At 39.6% G+C, this 22,676-nt stretch overlaps 1 protein-coding gene across 1 annotated transcript; it reads right to left on the bottom strand.

Annotated features, from left to right (window-relative positions):
• Positions 1-458: 458 nt before the first annotated feature.
• On the bottom strand, positions 459-22,078 carry LOC123969614 (perforin-1-like). Its single transcript, XM_046047173.1, has 9 exons — positions 21,809-22,078; positions 19,348-19,427; positions 18,651-18,696; positions 18,146-18,288; positions 17,904-18,042; positions 15,331-15,411; positions 13,550-14,049; positions 13,359-13,452; positions 459-1,327 (listed from the first exon to the last, which is right to left on the bottom strand). The coding sequence occupies exons 1-9, from the start codon at positions 22,076-22,078 to the stop codon at positions 1,115-1,117; spliced, it is 1,566 nt and encodes a 521-aa protein (XP_045903129.1). The 3' UTR covers positions 459-1,114.
• Between the last annotated feature and the right edge of the window lie 598 nt (positions 22,079-22,676).

Below are 22,676 nucleotides of genomic sequence, written 5' to 3'. Positions count from 1 at the left end.
AGCTGTGAAGAAGCAACACAAACATTATTAGGCCTACTCTGAATAGTAGGCTAGAATAAGCATGAGCCCCCTATTTAGCTCAGTTGGCAAATTAAACTTGCAATAACAGGCCACTTGGGGACAGCAGTAACAACCCGTGAATACAATTTTGGTAGGGTTATTTGGTGCGTCAAATCTATTATTTGGTTGCGTGTTGGTTGAAATTCCTGCTGCTATGCAGAGTTGTCGGTTTATGTTATCAAAAGTCCTTCTGACTCAAACAGAGTGTTTATAGCTTTGCATCATGTTGGAAATTCTGCCATAAGTTATTCATCAATTTGTTGTGTGTAGGGCGCACTGGTTGTTTGCAGCACTGACATGGTCTTGAGTGCTCAGTACATCAAGTGTACCTGAATGTAGGCCTATGTATAGCTTTGGAAAAAAACACAATTCCAAATAATCATTTTAAAGACATTAAATGCATGTTATGCCAGTCTTTATTTGCATGAGAAGGTTACACAAAAAGTGACAAAACAAAGATTTGAAAATGAAATATGAAGATCACCAGCTAACCAATCTGCAGTCCAAATGTAAACTGCCTCACCCATCAAAATTCACCACTTGAGTACACAGCAGCTGATTAATGTTTACATCCAAAAGTTTGTGCTCACAAGCCTAAATTTTAAATGAAAATGAGTTGGAAACCAAACACAATGATGATTTAAAATAATCATAAGTAAAAGAGAAAAGTAAATATTGTGATGTCTTAAGAAAATAACTGTATGAGTTCCACAGACATTTGACATATAACATTGTCTGTGTGTCAGTGTACCAGTGTGACTGGTTCATTACACTTCTAAGCACTTTTTTTTTTTTTCAAAAAAATATATTTTATTTTATGGTGCCCCTGTAATTTTGCATCCAGCCTATGAAATATTGCATACAGCAGCACTAGTGGTCTATTGTAGGCAGAGCAAACGGTCACACTGAGCCAGATGGAAACCTAATCTGCAAATCACATTAGCTCGCCTGCTGAAGCATCCTCTTGAACTAACAAAGTTAACAATTCTTGTCCTGCACCTTCTCTTGTTAAACGAGTGACCAAACAAACATTCAAAGCCTCAAAATACATTTCTCACTGTGGAGATGGTTTATAATGTTGACACTTATTTCCAGTCAGATAAGGGTCGCAGGTGAGAGTGTACTTGACCTCCAAGTAGCCTGGATCGGCCGGGCAGTAGATTGTGTTTGTCCCCTCCATCAAACTCCTGTTACATGATCCCAGAAGGTCATCATATTGCAAGTCCGAGTCCCAGATCTCGATCTTCAAATCCAAGTTTGTTCTCACCTTCATAAAGAAAATATAAATATATAATTGAAATACTATTAAAAATATTATTAAATGTTAAAATTCCGAGGTTTATGGATCATCCAGAGTAGGGCTGATCCCCAATAGTCGAAGATTCGATGCTTCGATGGGCGGAGCCTGATTCGACAATCTCACAGTCGAAGCTTCGCAGTGAAACTAGGATCATGCCATTTTGGCGATATGGGGGTGCTCAACATCTGATTTTACATAGAACTACCAGTTCTCTCCCAATAAGTTAACATACAGCCCATTACAATATACATTTCAACGTTTAATGCTGTAAATTAACATGTTTGTTGATCTATCGATCAAGCCAGATGATACTCATCAGTCAGCTAAACTCCAAATGTGCCTTCAGGATGTTAAAACCTGGATGACGTGTAATTTTCTAATGTTAAACTCAGATAAAACTGTTAAAAAAAGTTATTGTACTGGGGCCCACGCACCTCCATGACGCATTATCTAAAGATATAGTTTCCATTGATGGCATCGCCCTGGCCTCCAGCACCACTGTGAGGAATCTTGTCATTATCTTTGATCAGGACATGTCGTTTAACTCTCACATTTAGCAAATATCAGGGACCGCCTTTTTTCACCTACGTAATATTGCGAAAATCAGGAACATCCTGTCTAAAATTGATGCAGAAAAACTAGTCCATGCATTTGTTACTTCTAGGCTGGATTACTGCAATTCCTTTTTATCAGGCTGCCCAAAAAAGTCCATTAAGACTCTTCAGCTGATCCAGAATGCTGCAGCATGTGTTCTGACAGGAACCAGGAAAAGAGATCACATTTCTCCTGTTTTAGCTTCTTTGCATTGGCTTCCAGTAAAATCCAGAATAGAATTTAAAATCATTCTTCTTACCTACAAAGCTCTTAATGGTCATAGGCACCATCTTATCTTAAAGAGCTCATAGTACCTTACTACCCCACCAGAGCACTGCGCTCCCAGAATGCAGGGTTACTTGTGGTTCCTAGTGTCCCCAAAAGTAGACTAGGAGCCAGAGCGTTCAGCTATCAAGCTCCTCTCCTGTGGAACCAGGTTCCAGTTTGGGGTCAGGAGGCAGACACCATCTCCACATTTAAGAGTAGGCTTAAGACTTTCCTCTTTGATAAAGCTTATAGTTAGGGCTGGCTCAGGTTAGTCCTGAACCATCCCTTAGTTATGCTGCTATAGGCCTAGACTGCCGGGGGATTTCCCATGATGCACTGAGCTCCTCTCTCCTCTACTTTCTCTCCCTCTGTATGCAACCTCATCCCATTAATGAATGTTAGTAACTCGGCTTCTCCCCTTTCTGGTAGTCTTGTGATCCCTCGTCCCTCTCCTCTCTCCTCCTATCACTTCCTGCAGGTGTTTCTGGCTCTGGAGCTGCGGAGTCTGGATCTGTGGTTGTGGGGTCACCTGTTGCCCCTGTGTTCCTCCTGGACACGCTCTGCTACAATTATTGTTACTAGTCCTATTGTTATTATTATCATTAACATTACTACAAATATCTGTACCATTATTCATTCAGTCTATAGCAACATTACCTTTACTGTCTGTACCTCTGTGTGTATATTGTGTAGGCTGCTCCCCTGTCACCCTCTTTATGTCTCTCTCTCGCCCTTTCTCTCTTACCCTCAACCAGTTGAGGCAGATGGCTGCCCACCCTGAGCCATGGTTCTGCTCGAGGTTTCTGCCACTAAAAAGGAAGTTTTTCCTTGCCTCTGTCGCATAGTGCTTGCTCTTGGTGGGAATTGCTTGGTTTCTGTAAATAACATCATAGAGTGCGGTCTAGCCCTGAGCCCCATTTCAGAAAGTGGATTTAGTGAAAACTCTTCTTAAGCCTGAGATGAGGGAAACGCTGGGTTTTCGGTTTTAGAGACCGAGATCAGATAAACCCTAAATCAGTAACCCCGGCAACTTACTCTGTGAACCTAACCTCCTCGGGAGGAGGTTTACTTCAACAAACGCTGAGTTTCTCTCTGACTCCTCCCATCCTGCAGAGGCTGAAGCGGCTGTCTGAGATTTCTTAATTCATACTGTCAAAGCACATATGGGAATGCAATTACGTCTTTAGAAACATCGATATCGCGGATAGATAGGCTATTAGTTTTTAACCCGAACATGATCTTGAACATGACCACTTTAATGATCAATCTGTCATCAATGTATGGACAGAGAGTTATCTTTGGACATCGTGGATTTATCCTCAGCACAGAATAAAATCTATAAGCTATACTGTCCTTCTTTATAGCACTGAGACTCTGGACATTTAGGCAGCTGTCAGGTTGGCAACAGATGCACAAAAACACTTACCGTGACCTACATTACTGCAGTAATCACTGTTTACACTAATCTGTATAAAACTGATCAATGAACAGTAATCTTTGATATATCAAACCAATCAGTGTGACTACAATATATTGTAGTCACACTGATTGGAACATATCATGTTGGATATGATGTGAAAATTTCTGGTTGGAAGATGACTGTGGTGCTGAAACAAATAAATGTAGCCTAGTTTAAAATTGAGTTTTTCATTAGGCTATTAGCTGCATAGCCTGAATGTGTTTTGACAGCATTTCATAAAATACGAAATGAGCAAGATTTTTTATTAATGCAAAATAGACATCAGAAATGTACAGTCTTAATTGAATTGAAATGAATTGAAACAATCCAGAAATCCAGGGGAAAACAGAGCACAAAGCAGAACATACAACTGTAACGCAACAAAGACTGAACACAACAGAGGGAAAAATGTACTGGGACACACCACACACACACAAGCAGGCACTGTAATTAGTCACAGGTGACACACATGAGGAATCAAGGCAAACAAGAAACAAAGCTAGATAAAACACCAAACACCAATGATTGAAAAATAAAACAGGAAGTAAAGTTAGTGACAATACACAAGGACGAGTATTCCAAAATACAACAGACAACATAAAGCAGGAACATACCAACAGAATCTAAAAGAGAATACAGGGGCAGGGAGGGATAAACACTAACATACACACTAGGATGAGTCTAAACAGGAACATAATTCCACTAGGACCCAAAATCCACAACAAAATGTTGTTTTCCTGAGATAATGACATTTTAATTAATTCAAGATCTTAAATAGACAATAATGAATTAAATGCGATAGGCCACTGATAAAGCTGTAGCCTTATAAACAGTCTTTATAAGTGATGCCCATTAATGTTACGTAGAGAAAGTTATCCCGTTATCTTGGAAAAACAACATTTGTATTTTCGAGATAATGACAAAATAACTCGAGATCTCAAGAAAACTGAAAAATAAAAGCTGCAAGCAGTGTTGCACGGGCTCTCACACGTGAAGCTTGTAGCAGCTGTGCTGCAGACGACGCAGACGCCTCAGCTCTGCTAAATTTGGACACTACAGGTAGGAGTTAAACATCACTTCCTGTTTCCCATATATGGCGCTAGAGAACGCCAGGTAATTATACGTTTTGTTCCACTTCATCAAGTGTGTAACACATCGTGAAACATCATGTGATGATTATCACACACAGCTTACTTCCTGTTGCTAGTAGGTGGCTCTATGACTATAACTGAATTTTGGTATGTATGTGTTCAAGGTGGGACCATCAATAAACATGTCAAATTTGGTACAGATGTGAGCATATACACTGAAGTTATAACAACTTCCTGTTTCATGGTGAATCATCTATTTTCAACGCCATGCCACGGACATACCCTTTGACGAAAAACTTACAGTTTGTACAACTCCTAATAATCAATCGATTTAGACTGCACAGCAAAACGGTGTAGATCGCCAAAAATTATCATTAAATTCAAAATGGCCGACTTCCTGTTGGGTGTCAGGCATCACTCCAAGAGGTTTTTTTCTAAGTGTTATGTCCCAGTAGGGTATTAGGGAGTAACCAGTGATGTTAAGTAACAAAAGTAAGGATGGGAGACACCTGGTGAAAAAGTAACTGCACGTTCTATTATTAGAACAAAAGCAAACAAAATCACAGGAGTCATTACTCTGCAAAATGTCAAAACCTAAAGGAAAATCAAATTACAGCCCAACCGATATGGGTTTTTGGGGGCAGATGCCGATATTAAAGTGAAAAAGAGCCGATTTATGAGCCGATATTTAGATTTTGAGAATGATTTGGATAGTAGGCCTCTTTACTGTATAAACTACACTTAGAACAGGTATTACGATATTGAAAGCTGGTATGTCTGTGGGCTATAAAACCTTTTCCTAAATGGATTATGTTAATAAAATAGAATACAGTCTCAAAAAGTGAACATGTAAACAATTTCACATCAATAAATATTTGCTGCTGGAAGGTGCAACTTTTTCAGCCATCTGTAAACAGAGAGAGTGAGAGAGAATAAGCATGTGTATTTCACTTTACACAAAATCTGCCATAATTTCAATGTAGCACACCTAGTTCATCCCTTTACCAGCACTCTTTAATTCTAACCAAATCTACAAGAAACCATTTCTCTTCATCGGTATAATTCATGCGGTCTATGATACAGTGAGCTGCTGCTGAATGCATCTTATACTACATGACATGTCTACAACGAGGACTTGCAACTTTGAGATTTCATTTAACTGTAACTATAACCAGCGCGTTACGGCTCTGACTACAGCGTTTCACATCTACAACATCACAAAAAGAGGAGCTACAGGAAGCCGTGTTAGATTCTTGTTCAGCTCACGTTTATTTACATGTCCGCTCTGGTTTAATCATTTCAGACACGCTGACTAACTGCAGACAGGCGGCTCGTGGATATATTTAGAATACATCAGAAACTAGTTTAATTACGACGTTAGGTCCGTGTACAGTCCTGATAGTTTGTTTTTTCGTTTGGACCAATAAACGAATAAACGAGAAAACCACCTTTTTTGCGTTTGTCGTTTCAAACCAATAACGAAGAAACGGAAAAAAGAGCCGTTCTCCTGTTTATGGTTTCTAAATCCAAAAACGAAAAACGACTAAACCAGATTCAAATAACGGTCCGTGACCAAGATACGTAAAACGTACAGACCCGGTCTGGGTATCTCTGAATAATCCGTAATTCGTTTGTAATACAAAAACGAAAATACAGTTTATCTGTTTTTTGTTTCAAAATGAAAAACCAAATAACCGTTTTTGGTGTCAGAATCAAAAAACGAAAAACCAACTAAAATCGGCCCGTTTTTCGGTTTTGGCGATTCATTTTATTGTTATTCCTTTTTGAACAAAGAATGAAGAGAGTCTGTGAACTTCAGTCAACTTGTTTTTTGTTATAAACCAAAAACGGAAGTCACGTGGTCTATTCCTTCTTTGGAAGCAAAAGCAACCAGTAAAATCTTCAAAATAAAAGTAGCCCGTGTGACATGTAATTAGAAAGGTGATTTTAGACTAAAACTAAACTAAAATAAAGTTTTTTTTGGTAAAACTAAAGTAGCACTGGGTGTGAAAAAACACTTTAATTAACTGAAATTAAAAAATATATATATATATATATATATATATATATATATATATAATAACTCATTTGAACATTTGTAAGGCTATTGGTGACCTATAACTTCAGATTAAGACAAGTGAACTAATGTTATATGTAGCTTAGGACAGCACTTAGCCTATTCATTTAAGTTTATATTATTCAATTCATATTTTAGTTTCTTAATATCTTTATAGGCCTTCTTGCTATGTGGAAGCTCAACCAGCAGAGGTCACTCTGCCCCCTTCTGTGGCACCAACAGGCAACAAGGTTTTGACCTTTTGACTTGTGTTTATATCAAAGAGAAGGCTGCACTGCTACCAAAGGAAGCTAATCACTGAGTTTGAAGGGTGTGCAGAACTTCACCTGCCTCCCAGCTTCTTTCTATGGTGCTATAGCTGTTAAAAACTCTCAGCTTCCACCATCTACTGTTATGTGTCAAAACAAAACTCTTCCAAAACAAATCTGTAGAGTTGTAAACTTTTTATTTTCCTTTGCTATTATCCCCAGTGTAATATACTAATTATATTATATTAGTTAGTAGATAAAATATTTTTAATGCAGCCTGTAGTTCTCATTAGTTATGTAGGCCTACTTGTGTGTGAAACCTGCTAGAATTAATGCGAGTCAAAAAGCATCTCCTCTGGCTCTGGGATCTTTTACTGCCTTTTTGGGGTTTAGTTCTGTTTGATGAACCACCAGGGAAAGGCCGTGCTCTGTACTGTTCATAACCGTGTAAAGTAAAATAAAATGTTAAGTTGAGTCATTTAGTTTTTCTCCTGGTACTCATCTCAGGACCTCCCAGAGTTTCCCCAATGCCTGGAGGATGTGAGCCTGTGCAGGGTTTAAGGACTGATGATAGTAGCAAGGCTGGCCCAAGTCACCTACTATCACCATTCATCCATCCATCGTCAACCGCTTATCCTGCGTACAGGGTCTGCTGGACTGGCAGGACGAAGCAGCACACCACTCCTTCCTCCCGCGCCATAAAAGGACCCGGTTGTCACTTTCAGATATTTACATCATGATTTATGGTAACCACACCTTGTAATTGTGGCACCGTTTTTGTGGATAAGGATAATGTCAACTTATGTCTTTTAATACACATTTATATCATATACAGTAGGCTTTTATGTACAACAGTACAGTGAAGCAGGGCTCTGCAGTGCAATTCTTTCACTTGCATATATGCCCTTAAATGATTTACAAGCATAGTGTGTGAGTGAAGACTAAAACCTACTGTAAATGTTGTTGTAATGTTAATGTTATATTATACTAATAGTCATTTATACAAGTTCCCCCTTCCAGGCTGTGTTTAGAGCCTCTGCAGTGGACAGATGTAAATTTAGCCAGAGCAAGGATGTCATTGTGCCGATACAGCCTCCTCCTGAGAGCAACACATCCTCCTTGTTCTGTTTTACATTTGCTTTACAGATGTTATTGATATACTTTAAATAATGTTCACAAATCTAGTTTATATAAAGTGTGGCGTGGCTGGTTTGTGCATGTGGCAAAATCAGTATGTTAAAAAGCTTTAACATTTGGAGGTCCATGTCGAGCGTTCAGATCCAGTAGTCTTCACATCATAAAATTGTCATTGCACACGAAGAGAACGAGCTCAGGCATATTATAAATATGTATATAATATCGTTATAAATTAATTCTGTGCTACTTGAACGTTTTTGGACTACTGTCCTCCTTAGGAGAAAGGTTAGCATAGCGCTACAAGCAAATAAGCAAGCTTGGGAACAGATCCATGATATAATTTCTCATTTTAACCCATTGGATTTTATTTATTTATTTATTTTTTTACAGAGCATCTCTTTACCAGAGAGACTTGCATTTCGACTGGAAAGGTGATTTATGAAACATCAAAATTTAAAGATCAGGTTTTGGGCAATTTTATTAACTACACAAGCTCAAACAATAAACCAACAAGATGTTAAGGCCAATGCTGCAGAGATGCTAAAGGATAAAAGCAAACTGTTACCAAAGCAAAATTGCCACCAGGATGCTGTGACACCACCACCCACAGGTGTGCGCCACCAGCTAAAGACAGCAAGTCACACACATAAAACACCACACGGCTCAGTTAAAGGTCTGCATATAGCCATCATATACACACACCACGACATGCAGTGAAGGGAAGAGGGGCTCCCACAGTCCACCACAGTCCACCACCCTGTCAGAACACTGGAAGAAGAGGGAGAAGGGCTGAGGGAAGTCACGCAGCCCAACAACAAGCAAACTGCCCTACCCTTAGCAGAACCTAGCAAAAACATTCACAGGGCCCATCCACCTGTAACAGAGTCTCACAAAAATCAGCAGTTGATCAGGCAGACAAAACAGCAGTGGCTATACAACCCACAACTAATGCAGTAAATCATCCACCAGCTCTGACTCCACCTTATTCAAGGAGCAGATGTTTAAGGCAACTCAGTGTATCAACCTCCACGGCCGCCTCTGTGGTGAACTCTAGCAAAACAGGCCATGCAGTCTACAGGGTCTTGGTGACTTAAAATGCCTGTTATAAAAACAATTTAAAAAGTGTTCACAAAAGTTAAAACAATTATGCATCATCCTCGAGGCCTACCATCCAAAATCCTAACCTGCTCCCTGACCACACTGCGACACAATGCATTAAGAGAGAGTGAAACTAGATTGTGGCATTACCAGGCCGAAAGCCTACTATCACAACAAGAAAATGGATAACCACACAGGCTAACTAAGTCAGTGATATACAAGCTTAAATTTAAACTGCTAGCCTTGTTATCAAACTCGAACCATCGGTTAATATTTAGTTTTATCAGAGTTATTAAGCAGCTAGCTCTCAATACACAAACACTTTTTACTAAAGGCCAAACTCCCCTAAACAGATGAGAAAGTCTGAGCACATTGTTCAGTGTTCTCCAGAGCAGCCTTTACTGCCAGGTAACAATCTGAGGAGTCATCAGTCAGATGGACACCGAGCTTTATTTGGACATTAGGCCATTAATTCAGAAGTCTATGAAGATTCTCACTGGACTTGGTTGAAGTCCAGTTGCCCTTGACATTAACCTTCGTTGGATTAATTCAGAAGAAAAACCTGTTCCTTCTGTCACATCACAGAATACCAACAGCAACTTCTAATGACATTTTCTCACATCTGATACAAACCAGCAGACTCAGAGCAGGACTGAGGTCTCTTCCTCTTAACATATCAAACGTCCCACAAAACAAGCAACATGCAGCATTGAATGAATCTGTCCACACACGTCCCTCACACTGTCTTAATGCTGCAGCATGTCTGCAGGGATAAAGACAGAACCACACTGACAGGCCTGCACATACTTTGGAACAAACACAGAACCCACCAAATGATCAGGAAGATGAGCTCGATCCAGTTACCATCACATATTACACTCACCCTCCAGGAAACAGACAGGACGACCAAGGAAACAGCAGATTTGTCTCTAATTCCTTTAAATAAATCCAATGTAATACAAAAAGAGACTTTTAAATGGTTTAGAAACAATTATTTTCTTGTAATGCTGAAAGCCTCAAGTATCAGGCTCCACATGTGAGATGCTGTCTGTAAAGAGGGTGAAGGTGATTGGTCCTAAAGGAGGGTGACCCGGGTAGGGTGGACAGGTTGGAGCTGGGTCTAGTACAGGTCACCATGTATTTACATTTCCTTATGCACAAAGGCAGTGCCACAGTTACAAGGTGTTGTTGTTACCATAAATCATGATGTAAATATGTGAAAGTGCCAACAGGGCCCTTCTTTGGTGCTGGAGGAAGGAGTGGTGTCCTGCTTTGTCCTGACAGTCCAGCGTTTATCTGAACAGAGAGCGATGGTAGGTGATGGGGCCAGCCTTGATACTATCATCAGTCCTCAAACCTGCACAGGCTGACATCACCTGTCTTGGGACTCAGTTTCACTTTTATTTTACTTTACACGGGTTCAAACAGTGCAGAGCTTCCCCTGGTGGCTCATCAAATCAGAATTAAAGCCAAGAAAGGCAGTAAAAGTCTTAAAGCCCAGAGCCAGAGGAGATGCTTTCTGACTCTCAGTAATGCTCACCAGGTTTCACCAAGCGGCAACCTCCGGCTCTTCACACATAAGTCTGCCTACATAACTAATGACAACTACAGGCTGCATTAAAATATTTAATCTACTTAACTAACATACTAAGTACATTACACTGGAAAAAATGCAAAGGAAAATAAAAATTATTCAACTTTATAGATTTGTTTTGGAAGAGTTTTGTTTTGACACATAACAGCAGATGGTGGAAGCTGAGAGTTTTTAGCAGCTCCATAAAAAGAGAAGCTGGAGGCAGGTGAAGTTATGCACACCCTTCAAGCTCAGTGATTAGCCTCGTCTGGTCGCAGTGCAGCCTTCTCTGTGATAGAAACACAAGTCAAAAGGTCAAAAGCTTGTTGTTTGTTGGCGCCACAGAAGGACTCGTGCACAGAAGGGGGCAGAGTGCCCTCTGCTGGTGGAGCTCACACACAGCAAGAAGGCTTAAAAATCTTATATGTCATATGTGTTCAGAAACTAAAATAGGAATTAAATAATATAAACTTAAATAAACAGGCTAACTGCGATCCTAAGCTACATATAAAATTAGTTAAATTGTCCTAATCTGAAGTTACAGGTCACCAATGGTCTTACAAATGTTTAATTCTCCCTAACAGCCTAACAGTTATTATTTTATTATTTATTGTTTTTATTTCAGTTAACTAAAGTGTTTTTTTTTACACCCAGTGCTACTTTAGTTTTACTAGTTTAGTTTTAGTCTAAAATGACCTTTCTAACTACATGGTACATGGGCTACTTTGATTTTGAAGGCTTTACTGGTTACTATCCCTTCCAAAAAAGGAATAGACCACGTGACTTCCGTTTTTGGTTTATAACGAGAAACGAATTGACTGAAGTTCACAAACTCTCTTCATTATTTGTTCCAAAAGGAATAACGATAAAATGAATTACCAAAAAAAAGAAAAACGGGCCCTTTTAGTTGGTTTTTCGTTTTTTGATTCTGTCACAAAAAACGGTTATTTGGTTTTTAGTTTTGAAACAAAAAACGAATAAACGGTATTTTCGTTTTTGTATTACAAACGAATTACGGATTATCTACAGATACCCTGACCCCGCTCACACAGTCATCCCGCGTATTTCTATGCTGTCTGTAAACTCTGGTAAACTCCAGTCAGCTGATTTTTTTCCTCTGATTTTTGTGGTGAGGCAGTGTAGTTAACAGGGGAGCTGCAGCTGGTCGCCCTCTGGTGGGCAAACATGTGCATGAATTATACCGATGACGTGAAATGGTTTCTTGTAGATTTGGTTAGAATTAAAGAGTGCTGGTAAAGGGGTGAACTAGGTATGAATATGCTACATACGCCAATTATGGCAGATTTTGTGTAAAGTGAAATACACATGCTTATTCTCTCTCACTCTCTCTGTTTACAGATGGCTGAAAAAGTTGCACCTTCCAGCAGCAAATATTTATTGATGTGAAATTGTTTACATGTTCACTTTTTGAGACAGAATTCTATTTTATTAACATAATACATTTAGGAAAAGGTTTTATAGCCCACAGACATACCAGCTTTCAATATCGGCCTGTTCTAAGTGTAGTTTATACAGTAAATGGGTCTACTATCTGTTAAGAATATTTCTTAGGTGTCTTAGTTGATGTAACAGGGAAAGATAAGACAAGTCTAGCTTAGAGAAATTTATCTGATCCCATAAGTGTTTGACATTATAGCTTTAGGTATTTCTCACATGTACTTGGCACTGTATCTCATTGACCGGGCTCAATAAACCATGCTATGTTAAGTCTTCATCAGTCTCCAAAACTTACAATATCATTTCAACACTATCCAAATCATTCTCAAAATCAAAATATCGGCTCATAAATCGGCTCTTTTTCACTTTAATATCGGCATTGGGCCCCAAAAACCCATATCGGTCGGGCTCTAAAATAAAACGTATGAATGTATGGCCCCTTAGGTCTTCTGTACTTTTTGAACATATTCTGGTTCCACTTTCACAGCGGCAGGTGAGCTGCTTGTGGTGCAGCTTGCTGTTTATGACATAGCCTATTGAAACAATTGAGACCAATGTGGTATCGAATGACATTGGCACCAACAGGTGTGTTCACTGTTGCTTTACCTGGTCCATGCTTATAAAACATATCTACCATGTCTGCGTCTTCTAACACAATACTTCTCTTTGTGTTTCTCCGCAAATGCTAAAATGAGTCGCAAAATATACTTATTATTATTATTATTATTATTATTATTATAGTTATTATTATTATTATTCTTTTAGTCTTAAAATAATTTGACATAACTGGCCTTTAGTATAACCACTAATCATTATTATATTATAAAGGCTATTACATATATATTTATTGCTTTTCACTTCTCTTGGTGCACACAGAATAGTAACTCTAGTCTACAGCACAAAAAGTAGGCCTACATCAGACCATAGCTTTATGGGATTCAAGTTTTTTTCTAATGTGTTCTTTTGAGCTTTTCTGTAATGAGAAGATTTACTCACCCTGCCAAGATCATAACGAGCATTCCACGTGGGGTTGTCTGACTCAACTACATGAGTCTGCCGATACATGGAACCATACCACATCTTAACATAGCTATGAATAGGAGAAAACAAGTGATGCAACTGATGAATTAATATTGTTGTCTGACATACCATCTTCAGATCTCAGTCCCTGACCTCACGCTACTCACCCATCAGTAGGGACAGCGGCAGCATAATCTCCATACAGATTCCAGGCTCGGACTATGGTCACCACCAGTTTTCCCCACAAGTTATCTTTAGGACAGCAGCTGGCATCCAGGTTGGGAGTGTACCATCCACAGTTTGGTTCTCTAGGTGACTGCTTAACAGCGTTTTCCTCTAAGTATTCCTCTATGGCAACTTTCATCCCTGTCTTCTGTGTCTTATTTGGCATCAGCTCATACATTGGCCTAAGGCGGTATGAAACAATATTCGGGTGGTCCGTAATGGTGTTCAGCCATTTTCTGTACCCCTGGTCATTATGAGTGAGTGAAAACTCCCCAGACCAACCGTTGCCTCCTACAACTTCTGTGTAATGTTCATGGAGACTAGAGCTGGATATGTCACTCCTGCCCTGGTTCTGTAGGACTTTGTTGCAAGATGGTTGGCTAGCGGATAATGTCACCATCCCCAGGCCTACAGAGACACCATGTGATAAGCAGGAGTGGACCTAGAGGACGGGAGAGGAAATAAGATGCTAGTTACATGATGGATAACTGACTGCATTTAAACAATGCCTTTATACCAAGAGCAGTGAATGGTGAATTACAATGCCTCACACTCACACAGAAATTCATAGATCAGCACAACAAAAAAGGTGTGGGCTCAGTGTCTTGTTCAAGGACACTTGAACATGCCGTTAGGAGAAGACAGGAGTGTAACCACCAACCCTGCAATCACTGGATTTGCAGGAACTTGCGAAAATGTGAAACACCGTATCTAGAGTCAGTGTTTGGTTTGTCCATTCTGGGCTACTGTAGAAATATAATGGTGCAACATGTTTCCCACCAGATCTGTGACAACTCTAACTTGATGGATACAGGCTTTGTGTCAACTCCTGCCCCCTACTCTGTCTCTGACTGACTTAAACCTGACTTACTAACTTTTCAAGTTAAACATGTGAATGAGGAGGAGCACAGGGACTTATCCACTTAAAGCACTGCCCTAATCCCAGTCTAACGCTAATCTTAATGAGGTGGTATTATGCTAATTTTCAGGTTCAAAATCCTATTTATGGGTTAGACCAGAACAGGTTTACATGGTTTAATTTTCAAAAAACACCATATTTGTTGTCATACTACATTGCTGCAGCTCCTCTTTTCACCCTTTGAAGGCTTCGTTTTAGCTATGGAGTGATACAACTCGTCTCTAAATGATCTTTGTTGGGAGTTGCACATGCACAGTTCCTAGTTAAGGACTACTAGCCAATCAGAAGCAGAGGTCTGCTGCAGCTCAGTGTTTTTCCACCGGTGTTTTTGAGGGCGTGTTGGAGTAGCCGCTTGGCGAGTGTTATATGAGGAGCGTTTAGCTTTCATCCCTGTGTCGTCACAGACAGTCCAGAGCAGAGTTTTCTGTGGGAGATGGGAACTCCTTTGGGGTGGACTTGATGGATTTCATGCATAAAAAAGGAATGTAACTCAATAAAGGAGAGGGAAAAAGCCAAAAGCATAATATCACCTCTTTAACTGATCTTACCAACGGAGGTGGGTACTGGCCAATCAGAGGCAGAGTTGTGAAAAAAAAAAAAAAACTATATTCGAAGGAAACAAAATTATTATTTTCAGGTGATGATACACTAATGAAAACATAGTTATGTCTATTATATTTTCATTTCTGCCAAAATTCTGAATAACTGTGTGATTACATTTGTGTCTGTTTGTGTGTGTGTTTACAAATATGCATTTTGGTTATTGTGTACGCTGTAATTGCACAGGCAGTGTGCTACATATACCTTATCTGCGGTGAGCCCATTCAATGAGGACACACAGGTATGTGTAGCTGTGACTCGCTTGATTTGCCCTCCAAGGTGAACCTAAAATAAAGTACAATGGTGTTGGAAAATTAACCCATTCTCACTCCCTGACTCGTCACATATAGATGCATTGGTCAAGACCCATCTGCGTCAGTTTGTAATGCATTGGGCATCCCTAAAGCGTCATAGTTATGGTGGGCTACATGCCATAATTTTTTATACAACTTACAATTGCTATGAATCAGAGGTCGCACGCTACTGGAGCAACTAGGGGTTAAGTATCTTGGTCAGTGACACAGTGGAATTGAACCCGGGTCTCTCACGTGTCTTATCCACTGCGCCAGCAACAACACCACATCTGCACTCAGTGATAATGATGAGAAGTAGGCTATTAATACATAGGCTACCTCATAAAATATTTTTAGAATACATCCTAACCTTTTCCACTTGAGTGTCAGCTGAAATGAAATAGGTTATTAATATTCAACTTTACTTTATCTCATTAACAATAAGTACAGATGTGGTGTGTAGTCCACATATACAGGGTAACCTCGAGTTAACCATGAACATAACCTGCAGTTTAGAGATGCAGCGTTAATTGCCATGGCAACCGACCTTGGGTAACTCCCATCCACCTTTTGTAGTACAGGTTAATCAGGAAGTTACATGACGTCACAAAGTTACTGACTCCGGGTACGGCGCGTTACGGCTGTTGATGTTTGTCAATTTAAAAACTGAAATTATATTTATATTTTATATTTTAAGTATTTAATTTAAGTATATAAGTGTACGTTCTTTGCTGCACTGAGCTGTGATTACCTACCTGCTGCTTCTGCTGCGCCATTACTTGTTTATCGTGTTTTTCTTTAAATCCCGTCTTCTAGTGTGATAATACTTTGACCTATATGGAACGCTAAAAGGCTCACAATACGCCAATTTCCTACCTCGTTTTGTTAAAAAAACAGCTTAAAAAGCGCCGTTTCAACGGCCAGGACGCCGCTTTTTACGCCGCCAAAAAGCAAAACGCCGTAAAAAGCGCCGTGGAATTCGTGTAAACAACAACGCATTTTTCGTCGGTCTGGAGGCGGCGAAAAAAAAACGGCGCTCTATGTGCTCATGTAACGCCGCTTTTTACGGGGCTCAGTGTCCCCAATGATGCGCATCATAACTCGTTACAAGACTGGCTTTGTAAAATGATAATGAGCTCCGCCCTGTGGATTTTACAGCCACTAAATTTGAACTGTTGTCACCCAATCAGTACAGAAGAAGAACAGATCACACTAATTCAGCACTGATCTACTTTACTGTGATCGTAGCCACCCAAAGGCATAAAGTAACCACAGATAAGCATGAAAAACTCAACACAAAAGTCCCAGACTGATCAAGTATATTGACTACATTTACTAAAAATATTTAGCTACTCTAGGTTATAGCTTGTAACATCTATTGATTGATGATTTTAGATCAAATTTGACATAAATAATTAATTTGCTTTTTATTTACCATCACTGTCAGATTAAAGTATCTCCTAAAATAGAACATACAAACACAAAGAAAGTAAGAAATCACCATAAGTGGAACAACTATCTTCACATGGTCATCAGTGAACAGTTTAAGCCTCATTTGTCTTTTTATGACCCCTTCAGTCGCTGTAGTATTGATAGCGAGCCTACCCTTGTTTCTACAAAGCTTTGTTTTACCATGTCATCCTAAATCCAGGCCAAAGGCAACCTGACACAAACGTGTGTTTCAGTCGATTCAGGGAAAACACAGCTTGTCATTTATTCCCTGGCTTTTATTTATTTATCCAAAGCTATCCTTCCGGACTCCTTTCAAATTTGATCTAAAATCATCAATCAATAGATGTTACAAGCTATAACCTAGAGTAGCTAAATATTTTTAGTAAATGTAGTCAATATACTTGATCAGTCTGGGACTTTTGTGTTGAGTTTTTCATGCTTGTCTGTGGTTACTTTATGCCTTTGGGTGGCTACGATCACAGTAAAGTAGATCAGTGCTGAATTAGTGTGGTCTGTTCTTCTTCTGTACTGATTGGGTGACAACAGTTCAAATTTAGTGGCTGTAAAATCCACAGGGCGGAGCTCATTATCATTTTACAAAAAGCCGTTTTTTACGCCGTTTCTTTAGTTAACAAAACGGGGTAGGAAAGTGGCGTATTGTGAGCCTTTTAGCGTTCCATAGACCTACACCAAGCACCGTGCTCACGCCACGCCCCTCGTCCCCTCATGGCGGCTGTGCGCACCACGTAGCAGGACAGCGCGCGTACAGGACAGAGAAGGTGGGACGTAGCTTTGTTGCATATTTATTATTGCTAACTTTTCTGGATGTTGCATATTTGTTGTTGCTACGCGTTGCTAACTTTACTGCGGAGCCATTAACGTCTAATATGACACTAAAGGGGTACCCAGGGAGACGCCAAAGGTACCTGACTAAGTGTCAATATATGAGAGTGAGTCAGGAGTGAGAATGTGTTGGGAAAATAAGTGTTTTTAATTTGTGAAAAAGGGAAATTAAAATGTGTGTGTTACAACCTTGCGAAGGTAGTGTGTGCCATAGGTATGTATGAGGTCCATGTACTCATCCCTGGTGGAGGAGCTGTATTCACTTGGCAGTCTGGCCAAATCCTTACTGAACTCAAAGCTGAGGGGCGGTCTTTTGGACACACGGTAACTAGACACAAAGAGACAGAATAGTATTTTAGTAGTATTATAATGATAGTATTATCTTAATAGGAATTGTCTTAAACTTGAATGAATGCAGCGGTACACCCTACCGATAACGGCGGCAGGTGACACTGTGACTGCTGAAAAAGAAGCGGTCCTGTCTGCGCTTTTCTGAAGCAAACGTATACACGTTGGACCGTGTTCCTCCCACATCCAGGCCGCTCGACACAAACCTATTTATATTTAAGCCAAACTGATAAAAAAACATATATGAGCTCATGAGCTGCCTGGTTGGAATTGGTTTGAATATGCACGTTCTTTAACTTACATTTTATTAACTATAGATTCAAAACACATTTAATGAGCCATAAAAATCATGTGTATCTTATTTAGGCAGCAAGGTGCTGCAAAATCTAATCATCCGCCCTTTTAATGTGAACCTTTTGTCAAATTTGGTACAGAGGTGTTTAGTTACTGTGTTTCATCAAAATAATAAGGAAAAGGTGGAAATCCAGTGGTAAAATAATCTAAATAATCACACATATACGCAACAAAGTAATAATAAAACTGTAAAATGTTCATTTATGTCAGCAACAGCTGTGAGATGTTTCCTACCTTCCATTCACTCCTACGGTCGTTGGTGTAAGAATCAATCAGTGAGCTGTGGAAACAATTTACAGGAAAGTTAGTATTTGAAGTTTGTATTTACAAATGATCACAACATAACAATGGAATTCAGCTGTAATTAATATAATTAATAAAGACTATTTAAGATTAGGAAGACAGTGGTTACATGAATCAAAAGCTAAAATTCTTGGGGAATGGCACCCATTTTTAGTATTTAGAGTATTGTGTGTGCTAGTACATTTTAGGCTGCATTTGTAAAATTGCCCACATGAATGATAAGGAAACAATATGATGCGATGTGACTCTGACTTAAAATCTTGTCCGTAGACAATAACAATAAAATGGGGAGCTGAATTTGAGAAGCAACAACATAGTGCCGAGAAATTCCAGCTGTCACATCAAAATTAAATCATATGTTCTTGCATTGCTAACAGGTACACAACAACATTTAAACTTCACTCTTATGCCAGATTTGGATGAAATAACGAGCGCTCAAGTCTGTGACTTTGGAGATATTGCAAAATATCAGTGACAAAATCATATGGTTGCTTTTTGCTTCAGTAAAGAATGAACCTATTCACAAGTATTTACTGGCCCGTGTTAAGGAACTGTAATGACATGCTTAAACCATGAAAATGGCTGATTGATGACTCTTTCAGTGATACAATGCTATATAATACAATACCTAACAGAGGAGTATGCATAGTCATAGAAGTTAGTATTGCATTGGCTATCCACACGCCAGTCCACTGCAGAGACTGACAGCTGAAAATAAAGGAGAGAAACAATGTGGTTTAACATAAACAAAGTATGTGCAATTGTTGGATTATTTTTAATAATTTTTTTAATTTGAATGTAAAAAATAAAAACACACTCATTTGGCAGACGCAGTACAAAGCAACAGAAAGTGCACGTTAGGGGTTAGGTGTTATAAGAGAAAGTGTTCTCCAAACAGATGAGATTTCAAGAGCTTCTTAAATTTAGAGAGGGACAACCCTGCTCTGATGGCATGTGGTAGCTCGTTCCACCATCGTGGTGTCAAAGATGAGAACAGCTGGGACTGAGATTGCTTTGTGGCAGAGCCAGGCGGCGTTCATTGGAGGACCGCAGTGGTCGAGAAGGAACGTAAGCTTGTATTATGGAGTTTAGGTAGATGGGTGCAGACCAAGTAGTCACTCTGAATGCAAGCATTAGTGACTTGAATTTGATTTGGGAGGCCAGGGGTAGCTAGTGGAGGTAACTGAGTAATGGAGTGACATGAGTCCTTTTGGGCTGATCAAAAACCAGACGAGCTGCTGTGTTCTAACCCATTTGCAGGGGTTTCACCGCACAAGCTGGAAGACCTACTAGGAGGGAATTGCAGAGTATAGGTGAGAGATAACCATGGCCTGTACCAGAAGCTGGGTGGCGTACTGAGTAAGGTAGAGCCTGATTTTCTGATGTTGTATAGAGCAAAGCAGCACGACTGAGAGACAGCAGCAACATGGTCTGAAAAGGACAGCTGGTCATCAATCATGACACCCAAGTTTCTCACCACCCTGGTTGGAGTGATGGTTGCGAAGTCAATTTGTAGTTTGATATCATGGTGGATAGATTGAATGGCAGGAATGACCAAGAGTTTAGTCTTAGAAAGGTTGAGTTGAAGGTGGGAAGTCTTCATCCATGCAGATATGTCCAAGAGACAGTCTGTGATCCGCGCAGAGACAGTGGAATCGTCTGGCAGGAAGGATAGGTAGAGTTGTGTATCATCTGCATAGCAGGGGTGAGAGAAGCCATGCAAGCAAATGATTGGCCCTGGTGAGGTGGTGTAAATTGAGAAGAGAAGGGCCCTATAGCACTGATACACACATTCATCAAATCAAACAAAAGTAAAACATAATACAGCAAGAGCAAATTAACAGTTTAGCCCTGAACCATTCTTCAGTTATGCTGCTATAGACCAGACTACCAGGAGACTTCCCATGATGCACTGAGTGCCTCTCTCCTCGTCTTCTTCTTCGTTTGTATGCATTGTTATACCTTTAGTGCATGTAACTAACTCAACTTCCTGTAATTTTGTTCTCTGCTATCTTTATAGTTTTTAAGTTCTTGGACCAATAGAGACGGCACAGCTCCAGCATCTATGGTATGCAGCTCTCTAGGAAGGTGCACGTCTCGCCCTCTGCTACCTCACAAACCTTTAGTAGGAGCTCTTTGATCTTGCTTCAATGTCCAGTATTTTCTCTCCATATCTATAAAATGTATTATTGGAGCAATATTTTTAATATAAATTTCTAATATAGGCTATGTGTAATAATTTTCTACTACAACTACAATTTCCACTGTCACAGTTGCTCAGCTGTTTTGCTTAAATAACACCGCCATACAAATCTTTACTTTGACCTTCCAGTTGTTGTCCTTTAGCTTGGAGCTTGGTGATGTTGCCTTCAGTAGTTGAGAGCCTAGTTTCCCCCTGTGTAACTTGCTCTGCACAGTAAGATCTTTTCTCACATTCTATATACTGTCAAGTCTGGTAAAAATAAACTCATGTTTTTGATAGCTGCTAGTTCGGTTTCTGATAGGGCACTCGACTTGTCGGCAGACGTAGAGTTATCCCTATCCAACGTTGTATCCTCAAGCACTATGCTAGCATTTTCTGTTTTGTTGGTATCCATAGCATTACGCTAGCAGTAGTCTTGGAGTTGCCGCTTGGCTAAACAACAGTCCCACATATGAACTTAAGGTTACACGCGTCTACTCAGCAAACCATAAAATCTCAGATTAATTTCATTCCGTAAATTCATTCAGTAAATGCTTTATTCTTGCACGCTAACAATATTGATAATTTCATGTTCTTCTACTGCTCTTAAAAAAATTTTGCTTGGATTTCAATCCCTACATTAACAGCCACCTCCCCTCTTTTGGCTGGGTGTCATTGAGTTCTGTCAATTTTGGTCACACACTTCTCTCCATCATTCAATTTTACAATTTAATCATTGTCAATAAAATATTGAGGGTGACTTGTGTTGGTCGGTCCATTCCTAATAATGATATTTAATACAATATAATTCTTTAAAAATTCTTTATTTTCTTTTTTGCAATAATTTCTAGTACCTTTGGGATCCATCTGTTAAAGATAATTATTTTTTACTTCATTTATTAATTACTTTCTGCAGCCTGTTGCCTTGAAGAGGGTTGGAGCAGAGAGTACAGGTGCCATTTGGTGTGAGGAAAGTCTTCACATCAACCAGGTAGGCTCCTTTACGCCGCATGGTGACCACATCAAAGCCCTCCCCCACCAGGTTGTGGCCTGGTACAAAGGGAGCAGATTCACACTGGCTGCCCGTCCCAGTCTGACAGGAGAGAACAGGGGAGTGATAAGACAGAAAGAAGAGGAGACTCAGACAGAGAAGGGTTGGGGTTGAAGAGGAGAGCATGACTGGAGCCAAAGAGGCACTGAAGCATTTAAGAGAAAGACAAAGAGAGTAAATGAGAATAGTTTCAGTATCATTTCTGCTCATTATTAGTAAAGGTAACGAAGTACAAATGTTTGCAAACAGACTGTGCATCCTACCATTTGTTCTGTCTTAAGAAGAAAGTATCTAGATTAGCTAATTTTATTTGTTGCTTTTTGTTACTTTACCATGACTAAGAATTATCCATTCTGATTGGCTGGAATGTGTGAATTAACTTTTAGTAACTGGACAGTTTAATTGGACACCTGTGTCGTACATGTTTGATTGCATTTATAAATGAATGAGCTCATTAAATGTAATTGGTATTTGGTAATTGGTGTTAGGGTTATTTGTGTAACCATTTACAACAACTGAACCATGCATTTGTAATTACAAATGTGTTTGATACTCACATGAATCTGGCAACAGCAACAAGTAATAACCTAACAATTAAGATAGGCTTTGTCAATGGCAAAAAAAAATCCCAAAACAATTAAAACTGCAATCAGTGTCGAACAGCAGGCAGGAACTTGTGAGCTTGTGGTTATGACAGTCAACAACGATGGTCACTCTACAATGC

The sequence above is a fragment of the Micropterus dolomieu genome, linkage group LG04 (assembly GCF_021292245.1).
Source record: "Micropterus dolomieu isolate WLL.071019.BEF.003 ecotype Adirondacks linkage group LG04, ASM2129224v1, whole genome shotgun sequence".
Taxonomy (NCBI): domain Eukaryota; kingdom Metazoa; phylum Chordata; class Actinopteri; order Centrarchiformes; family Centrarchidae; genus Micropterus; species Micropterus dolomieu.
The sequence above is the reverse complement of the archived record's forward strand: the minus strand, read 5'-3'. Positions and strand labels throughout refer to the sequence as shown.